We start from the raw sequence: 14751 nt of genomic DNA on the forward strand, positions 1-14751 counted from the left end.
GATTTTCTGCTGCCAGCAGTCCTCATGGATAGCAGTACTCTGGGCCCAGTGAGCCATGCAGGCTGAGAACAGACAGATATGTGCATGGGTCAGCTCAGCTGAACAGAAGACTCTGCAGCCATAACTTCGGTTAAAATTACTGAATGTTTTTTTAAAAAAAATAATAATGAAATACCAGGTAAGTGAGGACATGCTAGGGCTGGTCTGGTGGCCCTTGCGAAAGGGACTCAAGCCATCACCTTGCACTGCAAACCCGGGACCAAAAACCCAGCACTATTCCAGACCCCTTCATAGTCCCTGAGTCCCAGCCCTCTTTATTTTCCTTCGCACAGGATGAAAGCAAAGATTTCGTGCCCAATTCCAGAAGAAGACAATATGGCTCTTCTGAGTACCTCTCACAGGTTGACAGCCCAGGAAAAAGGTCAGCCACTAAGGTGGAGCTGCAGGACCCCGAGTCCAACCCCCACGCACTGCTGGGTCTCCAAGCAGAGGAGCAGGTATGTGAGCTCAAGGACCGTCCAGAAGAGAGAGCTGCAAGGCAAGAAGCCAATGTCTGACCTGACCTCCCAGTAACGTAACTGAGAGAGCTTGTCCAAATGCATATAAACCTTTCAGGAGAAATCCAGTCTTAAATTAGCACTGCCCAGAGGCGGAGTGTCTGCTGTACTGCCCCGGTAAATTATTCTGCTGATTGCCTATACCGGTAAAAAAGTACTACCTTATTTTTCTGTTTGAAACTTGTTTCACCTAGCTTTATGGCTAAAAACATTCTCCAGGGAGTAAGAGGCACTGCATCTAGTCATCCCGTGGCAGACACTGGGCAATCAGGGATGGGAAAAACAGCGGAGAGACAAAATCCGAGCCCCTGACTTTCCCGCTTCGGCTGGCTGCTGCACTACTAGGGTGGTTGTCTGCTGCTGCATACCTGCTGCTCTGCCTCCTAAAACTCATCTTTCTGGGCACACAGAGAAGTGAAAATGGCCCACATTATAGTGACCGTGACTTATTGCCTGGAATAAGAAAAACCATGTGTTCCAGCCTCTTCACAGGGTGCTTCCTTCAGAGGAGGTGGGGGACCAGGCAGCCTTTAATTCCTAGGCACACAGCCATGCTTTCTTTTTCTCTTTGCCTGTGCAGCTGCCCAGAGCAAAGTGTATCTTTCCATTTACGGATCCCCCACAGCAGGAAAGATCTTGAGACCTCAAACCTGTCACCAGTGTATCTTACTGGACATGAACAGGAGCTGCTGAGCCTTGACATGAGAGCAGCAGGACTGCTGAGGCAGCTGAGCCCTATGTGGTCGTACCTCTTAGACAAGGTGCACACAGTTAGGAGCCCAGAGGGACACGGTCCCAGCTGAGCTTTGCAGACTGGCATTTAGAGATAGGTAGTGTTTGCAGTAGGGAGCAGCGAAGTGACACTGTCCCTGTTGGTAGCTGAGGAAGGGGACTCCGCAGCGATGCTCTGTGTGGTCACTGAGAGGTGTTGCCCACAGTGACGTTCATCTGGCCAGATGCAGACTCCTGTACCCGAGGCTGCGCTGGGCTTCCTTTGTCTGCACAGACTGGGTCAACAGCAAGTAAAAACTTGGGCAAAGTCAGGTCCCCATAAGATAGATGCCATCACTTGGGTCTGCTATCTTGCGCAGACTCCCACCGTCTGTCCCAGGAGCCCGAACACCTGGCACGTGGAGGTGAGCACATCAGATCAGCTCCGTCTCCTCTGTGCTGTTGGCTGTTGTGCATCTCACCACATCCACATGCTGGGTGTGGAAGTGGGTGCTGGGTACGCTGCAGCATAAAAGAAGATGACACGCGCTGCCTGGTCGTTCTGCTTTGCGCTTACTCCACTGTAAATGCTGTCGGAGCCTGCATCTTCCAACCTGGCCCTGCCGCTGCCCTCCCCTGCCCCGCCGTCGAGCTGGGACCCTCATGGGCTGTGGGATGGCTGCGCTGCCCCAGAGCAGAAGTGCTGCCAGAGGGTCCTGGCCAGTGTGTGATGCTGCGGGGTTGTCTCTTACAGGGTGCTTCCCGTGCCTGCCGGACAACGTCTCGGAGATGAGGTGCATTCCCTTCCACTCCATGAACACGCTGCACTGTGGAGCAAGAGGCAGGACAGCACCAAGCTCACGGACGTCACATCTGTTTGTAATCTCTCCAGAGGCATCAGCTAGCCTGAAACCAGTTTTCTAACGCGATTTGCAAGGTACAGGAGCTTTACCAGTGAATCCTTTTTCTTCATTGCTGAAGAGGCAGCTGCAGAGACTTTGCTCAGGGGACTCCCACTTCTCATCTCTGTACCTGCAACCTTGATCTCCTCCATAGGATGATGGGTCTGTCTCCATCTGGAAACCTTGGCTGCATAGCCACTCTGAACAATGGTACTCCCTGGACAAGAGAGAGCTTCTCGATAATCACTTGCGTTTAGACAAGATCCCAGAAGTATCCCTGTGACTACAGTCCACCAGCCTGTGACGGCTGTCCTACGTGGCTCCACAGCTGAAAGCTTTCAGTTCCTAGGGAGAGGTTGCATTCTCCTACTACACCCTTGTTGGCTTGGGTTGTGGTCACCTCAGTACCTGTGTTCGCAGCACCCTCTGTGTCTAGGCAGGAAGAAACCATTCCCCACTGGACGCTTTACACATGAAGAGGGAAGGAGAGCAGAGAACGTTGCTTAGAAGCAGTTTCTTCCGTATTGCTGTCAGTCTCTGCAACAAGCTTTGCATGACCTGCTCGCCAGCAGCTGAGATCCTGCACCAAGAAGTCATCTTCTGAGCCAAACCAACAGCAGCTCACGCAGCAGTGGCCCTTCCTCCTGACTTGGACTGGGGTGTTTTTTCACCTAAAGCTTTATGTCCATCGTGCTCTGCAGGCAACAACTCTGCTGCTTGGTCTCAGCAGTTGAGCTCTAAGGGAAAAAGAAAGAAGTGCTTTTCCTTGCAGACAAGGAGAATGTCCTTGTTCCTTCCAAAAGCAGAGGGGAGGCAGCAGGCAGGATTGGACCCTAAGCTGAGCTCCTGCATGGCTACGAGGCAGCCTCGGCCTGCACCCTTCTTCAGGACCACCCCATCTGCCACGTCTGGGACCCAGCTATGGTCAGAGACCGCTCCCAGTAGAGATGTGCGTTACCTGGTCAGTGCCCGCCGGTGACTGCGTGCAGAGGCACTGAGACGCTGTCCCCGCAGCTCCAGGAGCAGCTCAGCATCTGCCCCGAGTGAGGCGACTGCCTCTGCCACACGCAGCCGGACCTCCGCCAGTTCTTCCTTTACACCCCAGCGCCCAGCTGCAGGGCTGGCCCACGGCTGTCCTGTCCCGTACCCGAAATCCACGGACCTCCCCAGTGCTTTCTTCTACCTGTTGGAAAGGGATGCCCCTCTCTGCGGAAGGGAGAAGGTCGCTTCTCTGTTTGGTGGTGCTGCGGGAACAGCTGCAGCCCAGCAGCTCCCAGGTCCAGGTTGCACCCCAGACCCATTCCCACACCTCGCCTTCCAGAGGAGCACCTACTGCAGCAGCGCGCCGGTGGCGACCCGTACGGGCACATCTTAGGCCGTGTCTCCTCCCTGTCCCGGCAGTTATATGCCTCAATTCTGAGAGGCGAACGAATCAAAAAAACAGAGCTGGTTGGAAAATATCTATGAAAACATTTATATAAAAAGGAAAGTGTTTCAATTATGTGATTTTTTTTTTTTTTGTTGTTAATATAGATTCTTTGGAGGAAGGGAGAAATTATTTTTGAACAAAAGTATTTCCTTTTGCAATTTTTAGATGGTTTCCCAAATTTATATTTTTAACCCTTCATTTTATTCTTTTATATTCCATGACATACAAGTTGCATAAGAAGATAAAAAGATGCTTTTTAAATTAGTACTAAGTGGCAGCTCTAATAATCTTAAAATAAATTATAGCAACTGCTGTCTCTTACCATTTCATGACGTGGCAGTGCTAGTAGAAAATGGGATACATAGATGGTCAAGTATAATCGGAAAAAAAACTTAAACTCAAAATCAAAACTAAAAGTGAGTGGCATTCTGAAGTTAAATTCAGATTTCTGAAATGCCTCCCTGCCCTGTGTTTATGAGGAAATACTGAAAATTAGTGCATATTTTGTAATGTGAAACCACAATGGTTTGGTTTTTTTTTTAACAAGCTTGTGAAACTGCAGTATCCACCCTGAGCACCCTGCTCTGCTTGGAGGTTAACTGTAGGGCAGGATCACCACCACCCCCCAGAAACAGATATTACTGCGAGCGACTGCTTGGACGGCGCCCGCTTCCCTTGCCGGCTTTCCACGGCTGACAGACAGACCTGCGGCCTGACCCGAAGTGCCGCATTGCAGCAGGGCTCTCACGGGGCCGGCTTGCTTGCGAGCCTCTGCCAGCCTCAGGATGCTACATTCTGACTCTTTGCCCCTTATTTTCACGTTAAAGGAACTATTTCCCTTCAAAACTAAACATGCTGCCTCAGGTCCTCTTCCCTCCGCTGCGTGGGAGACGCTGCTGCCGACCCCTGTGAGCCCAGTCGCCTCCTGCAGAACCTGGGAGGTCGCACCTTGGAGGCATCTTGCCATGAACCTGCCACTGCAGACAGCAGCAGTCGTTTCCCTCCGTGAACGTTCCCAGACCTGCTGCTGAGCAGCTCGCCAGCCGCGCGATGCACACCCCGTCCCTGTCGCTGTGGAACTGCTGATGAGGACCTGCTTGGCCTTGCCGTTTGGTCTCAGAAGGGCCTCCCCCTGCCCGGGACGTGGGCTGAGCTCTACAAACAGCACATAACGTGCTGGAGAGGATTGCGTTGAGCAGCGACCGTATGGCCTTCCTCCCAGTGACGAGCCCCAGCCTGCTGCAGGACAGTGGTCCACATCCCACTGGACGCTTGGATGCCCGTCCACATCCACCAGCATTCCCCTTCGCACATTCTTGGTCTGGATCCAGCTTTGCGTGGTGCTTCTGAAGCTCCTTCCAAGGGAACTGGTTTTGGTCCTGGCCTGGAAAGCTCTGCATCCTTAAGACATGACGTGCTGGGTGAACACAGGCTTCCCTGCCCACAGAACTCCAGCTTTTCAACCCCACAGCTTACCCCAGCAACGCAGCCTCTTGTCTGAAGTGCGAGGGAAGAACCACCAGCAGCAAGAGCTCTTGGTTTTCCCCTTCTGTCAGCCAGGACCAGGCTGCTCCTTAGCCCCGGGCAACCGGAGAGCTGCACCCTGCTGCTCGGCTGGCTCGGAGCACAGCCGGAGCCGCAGCGACGCAGCTCTCCTGGCACTGTCTGCTCTCCTCAGGTGCTTCTCACAGGTGACGTCTCTCCTTCCTCCAGCTGCCTCAGTCCTCTGTCCAATATTTGACAGCACACACCTTGGACTCTTGCTCTCGACTCAGTCTCCCTGCTTGTAAATAATGAACACAGATGTCACTCAGTAACTGTACGCTGGGTTGTTTTTACCACAACTGAGGTTAAATCTGAGAAGGAAAACCCTCCTTAAAATTGACAGGGGCCATGCCCTCTGATCACGAGTGCAATAGGAGCTGATTGTATTATTAAACTTATAGCAATGACGTCAGGAAACACAATGTGTTTTACTCAAATTGCACACTTTTTTTGAACAGCTGTAAAATAGAGTGTATGTGTAAATATTGCCACCACTGAAGAAGTATTTGTAATTTTAGCATATAAATATAACAGGCTTTTCAGTGGGCTTGATGCCACGTGGCTGCACATCAAGCACTCGGGTAATTCCAAAGTTGTAAATGTATTTGCTGTACAGAGGAAGCGTGTCAGTGCTTGCTTCTCCCACGGGGCCGGAGACGCTGGTCCCTGTCGGAGAGCCACCGGCTTTCCCAGAACGGCCGGCAGCCAGCCCGAGGGTCCGGCCGCTCGCAGCTCCACGGCAGCGTGCAGAGCGACGCCTCTCCAGCCGCTCGGGCAGCGGCACCGGCACCGTGCCGGGCGCTGTCAGGCCGCAGCTGCGCGGACACGGACGGGGCAGAGCCCGGCCCTGCGGAGGGTACCGCCGGGCAGGGAGCCCAGGGCAGGGTGGCACACCTTGGTGCTTCAAGAGACACTTGACACGAGCAATTTCCTAGCTGCAGATCGAAGCAATAGTCACATTGGCGGCGTCTCCAATAGAGTAGACCTCATCTCTGCCACCCTTGCACATCACTGGAGCAGTGCAAGCGCTGCTCCACGGCCAGGCTCCAGCGGACTGCTCTGGATGCGATGACACGCGAAGCCATGGTTCGCAGATGCCTCCGATGGTCAGTAACCTGGGGACCCAAAGGATCGCCTTCCTGGGCTGGCCAGCACGCAGTGCAGGCTCCTGCCTTGGGGAAGCAGCACTCCAGGCTGCATGGAATGTATTTTTAAAAGAATAAATCTATTTTTTTGTATTTGCAGACATATATTTGGGCTGGGGCAGCTTACTTAGAAGACAAATAATGCAAGAAATCTTTTCATAATCACAGACTCATCCAAGTTAAGCAAATTTTCCAGGGTTACAGTATTGCCTATTTCCCTAAAACAAACGTTGTGTCCAGTAGAGCTATCAGCACTGTTTCACCCTCTCCAAACTCACCCCGTCTCAGCATGCTCAGCAGAGGGAAGCCAGCTCTTTCCTCCCCAGGCTGCCTGTTCAGTGGATACCGATGGTGCTCACCTCCTTTCAGTTAACACAGTGCTCTTAGTCTGCATGCCAAATGTAAACACACACTTTATCTGCATGTCTCTCCTGACTCAGACACTGTCAGCTCTACAGTATATAACCAATAAAAACTCTTCTCTTTTTACGCCTTTGTGATGTGGTATCTGTAGCTCCAGCAGAGTCTCTGCCCCGTGCCCGGCCCTCGGGGGTTCTGGTGCCCCTCGGGGCAGCGCCGAGGCGGCTCCAGCCTGCAGCACTGCCCGCTGGTGCCGAGTCCAACTGCCTGGTTCGTGGTTTTCCGCCTGCATCCAGGCGGATCTCGCATGCCCGTTCCTAGGCCACACATCAAGGCGTGGGCAGCGCGTGCGCACGTGGCAGACGGAGTTGAACAGAGCCACTCTCTGCTGCGACCGGGCGACCTGGGCTCCGCGTCGCTGAGTGTGGCTGGAGCAAGGGCGTTCTTACAGAGGGAGACGGCTGCGTGAGATTTCCTTCTCTCGGCCAGTACAGAGCGTAACGGAACCGAGAGCCCTTGGCCATCTCCTGGAAGAAGCTGGGGGATGCAGAGGTCAGTAAAAGGGCAAAGTCTCCTGCACAGTTCCTCGCTCTCTGCAGTGTGCAGGTACACCTGGCACCGACCACCTGCGGGATGAGCCCCTGCTGCTGTAACCACATCGTTTGGAGAAGCCGGTTGGTTTGGAAGGGGCCCGGGGCACCACACTGCACATTAGACAAAGTGCTTTTCCTGACATCTGGGTTATTCTATTTGACTGCAAAACTGGACGCACTTCCAGAAGCTCTGTTAAATGGGTTATTGGTACCGAGTGACATTGTCAGAGCCATCCAGAGCTGTCACTTCAGCTGCTACTCCCTGGGTAGAGCTCTGACTAGAGGTGAAGTCCTACAAACGTTCCCTCTGTTAAATATTTGACTTCTGGCTTGGCTCAGAGCCCTTTCTGTCCCAGTTCACACAGGCTGCTATTGACCATCGGTAGAGAGGTGGTTCTTCACCTCCTAATCACTCCTGTAGCTGCCACACAAATGCTGCCGTGTGGGGCTTGCCCAGGACAGCGCAGATCTGTGAGCACCAGTGCAGAGTTACTGCCCACAGCTTCCACAGCTGCCCGAAGCCTCCCCTGCCAGTGCCCACAGCACGTACCCCAGGGCAGATCTCCTTCTTGTTTGCAGCTCACGGCCAGGCCCACCACCCCTACGTCAGGACATCACAGCACGTGCACTGGGCTAACGGCCCACCGACCAGAGCACTGCTGCTTAGCCATGATACCGCACTTTTTTCCGAAGCCTTCTTTTGCTCTGTTCTTTTCAATCAGTCCCATCTACTGGCTTTGGTGGGTTTAAGTGGTCCTCACATTGCCTGCAAACAAGCATACTCTCGTACTTCTTTAGCCCGAAGATTTCTGCTTTAGGTGCACCTGTGAGAGGGTTGCTGCTGTAAACCATCTTTACTGGTGAGATCTTGAGCCAGACCGTGTACGCTGCCCGTGCCCGCATCAAGCACTGCTGCTCCTCCCGGGGTTCCATCAGCCACTTGCAGAGGTCTCACTAGTCTTCTTACCCGGCATCACATCCAAAGCAGTATTTACCCAAGCTACGGAGGTAGCTGCAGCTGCCCTCATGTTTCCTGACCTTGCAAACCGATCTGCCTACCACCACCACCACCACTCCAACCCCAGCAGTCCCAGTGCCCACGGCCCTCGCAGCCAGGGAGGGAATGCCCGCCCAACTGCAGCCAGTCCCACGGATCTCCAGGTGCCTTCAGCACGCAGCATCGCTTTTCAGCAGCACGGGGCACGCCGCCTGCCCGACACCCAGCTACTCGTGTTCCCACCAGCAGCCTGCCTGCCACCAGCTTCTCGCCGTGCTTATCCTTGTGAACATTTTTATTAACATGCTTTTTAATCCAAGGCATCTGAAGCCCACACTCACTGCCTCGCTTTTGGCATTGGCACCCATGGACATACAGAATCGTTTTCAAGTTCTCTGCGTTCGGCTTGAACTGGAATTCAACTGCTGTCAGGTTACGGAAGCGAGGTTTAAGGACACGTAGACTCCTCAGTCCCTGAAGCCATTTTCTGTTGCACCCTGTCCAAGCACACAGACGGAATGAAGTCAGGCGCAGCAGCCACAGCTCTTTCCCTTCAGAAGCACCACCAGATAAAGCGGCCGTGTCTTGTGTCACTTTGTGGCCTAGGCACCACAGGAGAGGGAAGGTCTCCATTCATTCTCCTCAGCTTGCCGAGGATTCGAGCCAACATCTGTCAGCCCTCAGAAGACCAGGGCAGATTGAGGGGGGAGCAGGGTGGAGGGGGGCGGAGGGCACCCTCCTGCTGAAGCAGCGGTCATGGCACAAGCGAGACCGCAGCCGGGTCAGGAGGAGATAAAGGGACAAGTAGGAAGCTGAGGCTTTGCCACTGCAGAGCTCAGCTGGGAGGAGAATCGCCTGACGTGGACCGAGGCCTCCCTGGACTCATCTGCAGCAGCTCAGTTCCAAGCCCCTCCTAGGACTTTGAGGCCCAGACGCACCCTGCGGCTCAAGTTCACAGACCGTGCCCCCATTGCCCCCCACACCACGAACACGAAGGCTGACACTTCCCTCCAGCCCTGTACCGGGGTGGCCTCAGCCCAGCTGCCTCCCCGGGCCAGCCCGGTCCCCTCCCTCAGCCTCAGTGATGCTCCCCACTCGCACACCCAGGACTCCCCTTATCTTCTTCAAAAGCCACCACGTTACTGGGAGCACAAGACGTTTCCTTCTGCACATGAAGCCCCAGCGCTGGCTGTCAACGAACACATTTGACGTGAGCTCTTCCTGGTCCAGAGCCGGCTCCAGCACTGCTCCGGTGCCTGGTGGGTCACACCTCTGCACACCTGGGGCAAATCACCCCAGTTATGGTGCTAGGGAGAAGAAACCAACGTTCTCCCAGCACCAGTATGCAGAGAAGCAACAGCGTTAAGCAGACAACTCGGCAAAGCTGGAAAAAACGAATTTGAAGAAAATTTGTCCTTTGGATAAGACATTCCAGGACTGATATGCACAGGCAATTAAAGGGGTGCTTTCACTCTCCACTGCCACTCTAGAGGTGACTTCTTGTGGGGTTTGGGGGTATTTATCCAGCTGATGCTGGTAACGCCCAGAGAATAAGGTCTGGAAGCATGCCAGCAGTTCTCCAAGATTTGTGTGCTCTGGGGAAGAATGTCAGTGTAAGCATTTCAATATTCCTTCCAAATGAACAAAAAATTGCACCTTCGGAAATCAGATACATTGGTAACTGCAAAAAAAATCATTGGTAAAAGCATCAAACTTGAAAACAAACCAGCCCATGGCACCTAATTCTCTCTTGGTAAACATTTTTGGGAAAAGTAACTCATGGAATTTTCACCACCTTTAAAAAGAACCTGAAGTACACAAATAAATACATTTAGTCACCTCGCTTCATGGAGCCCCTTCATAGCTTAAAGACTACAAGATGAACTGAGCACCTTGTTGACCACAGTAGTCTCAGCTTAACCTTTTTAGAAATATAGCAGGAGCCCTAGTCAGAGGCAAAGATTAATAAAAAAAAAACCAAACCTAAAACAGAAGCAACGCAGTGAAGTTGTTGCTCTAGGTTTATGATCCAGTCAATTACTAAGATAACGAAGCAGGGAGAACCCATGCTTCGCAATGAACTTGCACTACAAGCAAGACCACAGCAAATATTCTCAAACCCATACTAAGACAGAACACAAAGACCCCGATCCCACACTATGTCGTTGCAAAGTAGATGCTAGCACCCGACAAAACCATGGAGAACGGAGAAATGCCCATCTTCCTGCAGATTCACCCCATCCAAAATCACAATCTGACTACGGAATGCACACGTTCCCTCAGGATTCAGAGCCCCACGGCAGATCACTGTGGTCCTTCATCTTCAGCACAGAAAGGGAGGTCCAACTAGGGAAGAACATTTTTCTTTCCCAAATGTGCACCAACCAGTGTTGCTGTCAGAAGCACAATTCACTTACCCACAGAGCAGAGTGAGAAGCGGCAAGTCCCTGAGCAGAGGTGGAAAGGAACGCTATAGGGGGTGCAACCAGGCTCGATCACAAGGCTTTGTGACTGTGCCCAGCAGCCTCAGGTCTCTGATGAAGGCCACCCATGGTCTGCTGGACCAGATCAGGCCATCGCTACTGGGAAGTCAGGGCAAGCAAAGCGCAGCAAGTTTGCTGATGACACCAAACTGGGAGGAATGGTGGATACACCGGCAGGCTGTGCTGCCATTCAGCGTGACCTGGACAGGCTGGAGAGTTGGGCAGAGAGGAACCTGATGAGGTTCAACAAGGGCAAGTGCAGGGTCCTGCCCCTGGGGAGGAACAACCCCAGGCACCAGTACAGGCTGGGGCTGACCTGCTGGAGAGCAGCTCTGCAGAGAGGGACTGGGAGTGCTGGGGGACGACAGGGTGACCATGAGCCAGCAGCGTGCCCTGGGTGCCAAGAAGGCCAATGGGATCCTGGGGTGCATCAGGAGGATTGTGGCCAGCAGGACGAGGGAGGTTCTCCTCCCCTTCTGCTCTGCCCTGGTGAGGCCCCATCTGCAGTGCTGTGTCCAGTGCTGGGCTCCCCACTTCAAGAAAGATGAGGAGCTACTGGAGAGAGTCCAGCGGAGGGCTACAAGGATGGTGAGGGGACTGGAGCATCTCTCCTACGAGGAGAGGCTGAGGGAGCTGGGCTTGTTCAGCCTGGAGAAGAGAAGGCTGCGAGGGGACCTAATAAATGCTTATAAATATCTGCAGGGTGGGGGTCAGGAGGATTGGGCCAGACTCTTGTCAGTGGTGCCCAGCGACAGGACAAGGGGCAACGGGCACAAACTGAAGCAGAAGAAGTTCCGTCTGAACATGAGGAAGAACTTCTTCCCTCTGAGGGTGACGGAGCCCTGGCCCAGGCTGCCCAGGGAGGTGGTGGAGTCTCCTTCTCTGGAGATATTCAAGAACACAGCCCCCCAGTTCTCAGATCCTTTTCCCATCTTCGGTCGGAGCAGCCAAGAGACTAGGCCAGTGGCTGGTGGATTTTAAAGGCCTGTCACACCTCTCACCCTGGAACAGGGCTTCTCTGGGTAGTGGTACTGATGGGCTTTCACCTGAACATAAGGTCTTGAGTCTCAAATTACTCTCTATTTACTCGCAGTCACCCTCTGGACATCTCTCCTCCGTGCCCTGCTGGACTTCCAGTTCCTGCCCCATTTCAGTGGCAGTTTTCTGACCAACCACCACAAAGTCTGTCTCGTCCCCTGGAAGGGAAAGCGAGGACGAGCAGTGCTACTGAGGAGTACCTGTTTCAACACAGGGCTCACACCATTTGCAAAGTTAGAGATACGGGGAAGGTGGCACTAATTTAGACAGAGGTTCGGGATAGAGGGTTCCCATGGCACCAAATCCAGCCACTTCAAATGGGCTTCGTCCTTGACACCTGAAGTCTGTACGCCCTCTCAGACTATCACCCCTGCCACATCAGCATCATCCCCTTTCTCAGAGCCTGTCAGAAGGCCTGCCTATGGAGACACCACCTCACAGGCTTCAGCATCTAATGAGAAAGCAACCAGAAGATCATAGACATAGGAGGAAGAACAGTATCCAGCTACTACGAAGGAGACACAAAAAAACCCAGTAGAAGCAACAATGGCAGAAGATGCAGAGTCTGTGGCCAAAGACAATACAGCTCTAAACAAGCAGCGGCTGCAGGTGTGTTTTCTTCAGGAAGAAGCACGGGCGATGTAACTGTGGAGGGATGAGCATGGAACAAGAGGAGGTGCTGCTTCTCTAGCAGAACAGAAGGTGCAAGGACAGAAAGAAGTTGGGACAGACTGCACACGTACAGACATGGGGTCGGAGAGAGAACAGAAAAGCTGAGAAGTAGAACCACCAGTGTGAAGAGAGACCACGGTTAGATGAGAGAGAAATAACATGTAGAAGGAGCAGGATGAGAAAAGCTGGAAGAAATAAGAAAAGTCTAGTGCTAAATGAGGAAAGGAGGAGAGAGAAAAAGGACCTAACTGTTTAAATAAGACTGCTCTGTGCAATGAAATGAAGGTGCTCTGCACGAAATTAATAATACGGAAAATAGCTGGAAAAGCAGCCAAACCGAAGTGATTTTCAGAAGTAGAACACAGGCAGCTGCAACGCCACGGCGCCAGCCTAGCAGAACTGACACCAGCAGGCACACCGGGCGCCTGCAGCAGCTGCCGAAGTCAAGAGATGAGGGCCTGCAGCTAACTTACTCTCTAGGCAACTCTGTTTCTACATAAACACACACAAATAGTTTTTCCAGTTTTTTACTTACAAATACCCAATTTCTGATTATTTATTGTGTTGAAAGTATTTAATGAAACAGAATGACTAGCACACTCTTCGTATTGCCAGCTTTCTTTTAAAACATGATGCATATGGTGTAGCAGCCAATGGACCGTTTTGGAGGGGTGCGATTTGCTGCTACTGCTAGGGAAACAGTTGCACCAAATTCTCAAATGCCTGATAAGAATAGAATTGGTCAAAAAATATTACTCTTCAAAACAATAAAAAACCCAACAAAGAAGTTTACACAAATTCTACACTAAGCTACTATTTGTAGCAACCAGCTTCTAGAGGGCCTTGTGCAATTACCAAATTGTAAATACATGTGTAGGTAGAAAAAAAACACCAACACAAACCCTAGAAAACCTCCAGCTATAAGCCTGACTTTCAAAAAGTATTTGCAGAGTCAAAAAAGTCCCTGACCAGATTGGTAGTAAAGGATTCTGTGGACACCGACAGGTCCTAAAAGATTTTCTAAGAGGATGCCAAGCTAAAGGTTAGGTAAGTTTTCGTAAGGCCGTTCTAACGAAGTATTACACAGTAGCTCCTGGCTGAGTCCTTTCAGCAGCTACTGCTACAGACTACGTGAGTATCTTCATCCCAGAGAGTCGACAACAGCAGCGGTGGGGTCCTGTCACTCATCTTCTGATGCCTTCGACCTTCCCTACATACTGGCAGCTTGCTGGGGAGGGACCCCAGGTGTCGGCTGGCGAGGCAAAGTGTACATGGCTCCCAGGAACTGGTCGGCAATGCGACCAGCTTCTCTCAGTCCACTCAGCAGAGCACCATGAACAGTTGCAGGGTAGTTGCGAATCGTGTGTTCTCCCGCAAAAAACAGGCGAGGAATAGGCTGGGGGGAGCAGAGAACACTGTTAAGGCTTGTTCACGTTCTTTCAGATTCTGCAGCAGATACTTCAAGAAGAATGTTAGCAGACTTCTACTCACACCACAGTCTCCATTAACACGAAGGCGGTGCATATAAAATAGTCTATATGAAAAATATTTTAACCTACCCTACAAATTACCAAGAACGTCTTTATATACACCTTATATTTCGCAGGAGGGTTTCATGTTTGCAACAGCTGAAATATGAGGAAATATTTTCCAATTATTTGCCAGTATCCTTGCTTTGATACAAAGATAACAAAGCTCTACTTGAAAACCAGTACTTTCAGAACCAGCTCACAGGGGAGATTCACATCCCCAGCTGTACATCAAAAAAGCATTTGAATCTTGTATCTACAACTCTACAGCCAAAGTGTTCAACGTGTTTACGAAGAATGATGGTTTCTGATCCTGGCACATGAACTCTAGTACAATAAGCAAACAAACACTTCAGCAGTTCACTTAAATTGGCAGTTTCATTTTAAACTGAGACCTAAACCAACTATTGACAGTGTCATAAAAAGTAGGAGAAAAACACACTTTCATATATTGGACTCTGTGGAGAATCATTTCATCCGTAGCTATGTTTATTAATGGCTTGTATCACTAGAAAAAGAACCTAAATAAAGCCAAAGCCACGCATCCTTCTCTGCTAACGCTTCAGAATGGCTACCACTTTCAGAACTTCCTCCTCTCAAAGTGAGCTGGAGATGACTCACACCTTCATTGTGTTCACGCCCAATTAGGGAGAGACCTTTTGATTCCTGTTTCTCTCACTCCAGCCTTTACCCTCTTTCAAATCACTTCAACTCATTTCAATATGGTGACTGACAACATAAATATGGAGTACGAAATATAATAAAAGTATAATATTGTAATACTCTGTTC

General features: G+C 51.5%; 2 protein-coding genes across 5 annotated transcripts in view; one reads left to right on the plus strand and one right to left on the minus strand.

The window, feature by feature from the left end:
* Positions 1-6778, plus strand: part of LUZP1 (leucine zipper protein 1) — a 42780-nt gene extending 36002 nt beyond the window's left edge. For 2 of the 3 annotated variants that reach the window (XM_075437825.1, XM_075437826.1), the window contains exons 3-4: positions 333-497; positions 2023-6778. In XM_075437825.1, coding sequence (XP_075293940.1) covers positions 333-497; positions 2023-2061 — 204 coding nt within the window. In that variant the 3' untranslated portion in view covers positions 2062-6778. The remainder of the gene's footprint in view (positions 1-332; positions 498-2022) is intronic. The other variant, XM_075437827.1, reaches the window with a different exon arrangement.
* A 6196-nt stretch (positions 6779-12974) lies between these two features.
* The window catches only part of KDM1A (lysine demethylase 1A), a 44439-nt gene continuing 42662 nt past the window's right edge, over positions 12975-14751 (minus strand). For both annotated transcript variants that reach the window (XM_075437892.1, XM_075437893.1), the window contains exon 20: positions 12975-13828. In XM_075437892.1, the coding sequence (XP_075294007.1) occupies positions 13643-13828 (186 nt within the window). In that variant the 3' untranslated portion in view covers positions 12975-13642. The remainder of the gene's footprint in view (positions 13829-14751) is intronic.

Source organism: Opisthocomus hoazin, chromosome 17, assembly GCF_030867145.1.
Source record: "Opisthocomus hoazin isolate bOpiHoa1 chromosome 17, bOpiHoa1.hap1, whole genome shotgun sequence".
In the NCBI taxonomy this organism is placed as follows: domain Eukaryota; kingdom Metazoa; phylum Chordata; class Aves; order Opisthocomiformes; family Opisthocomidae; genus Opisthocomus; species Opisthocomus hoazin.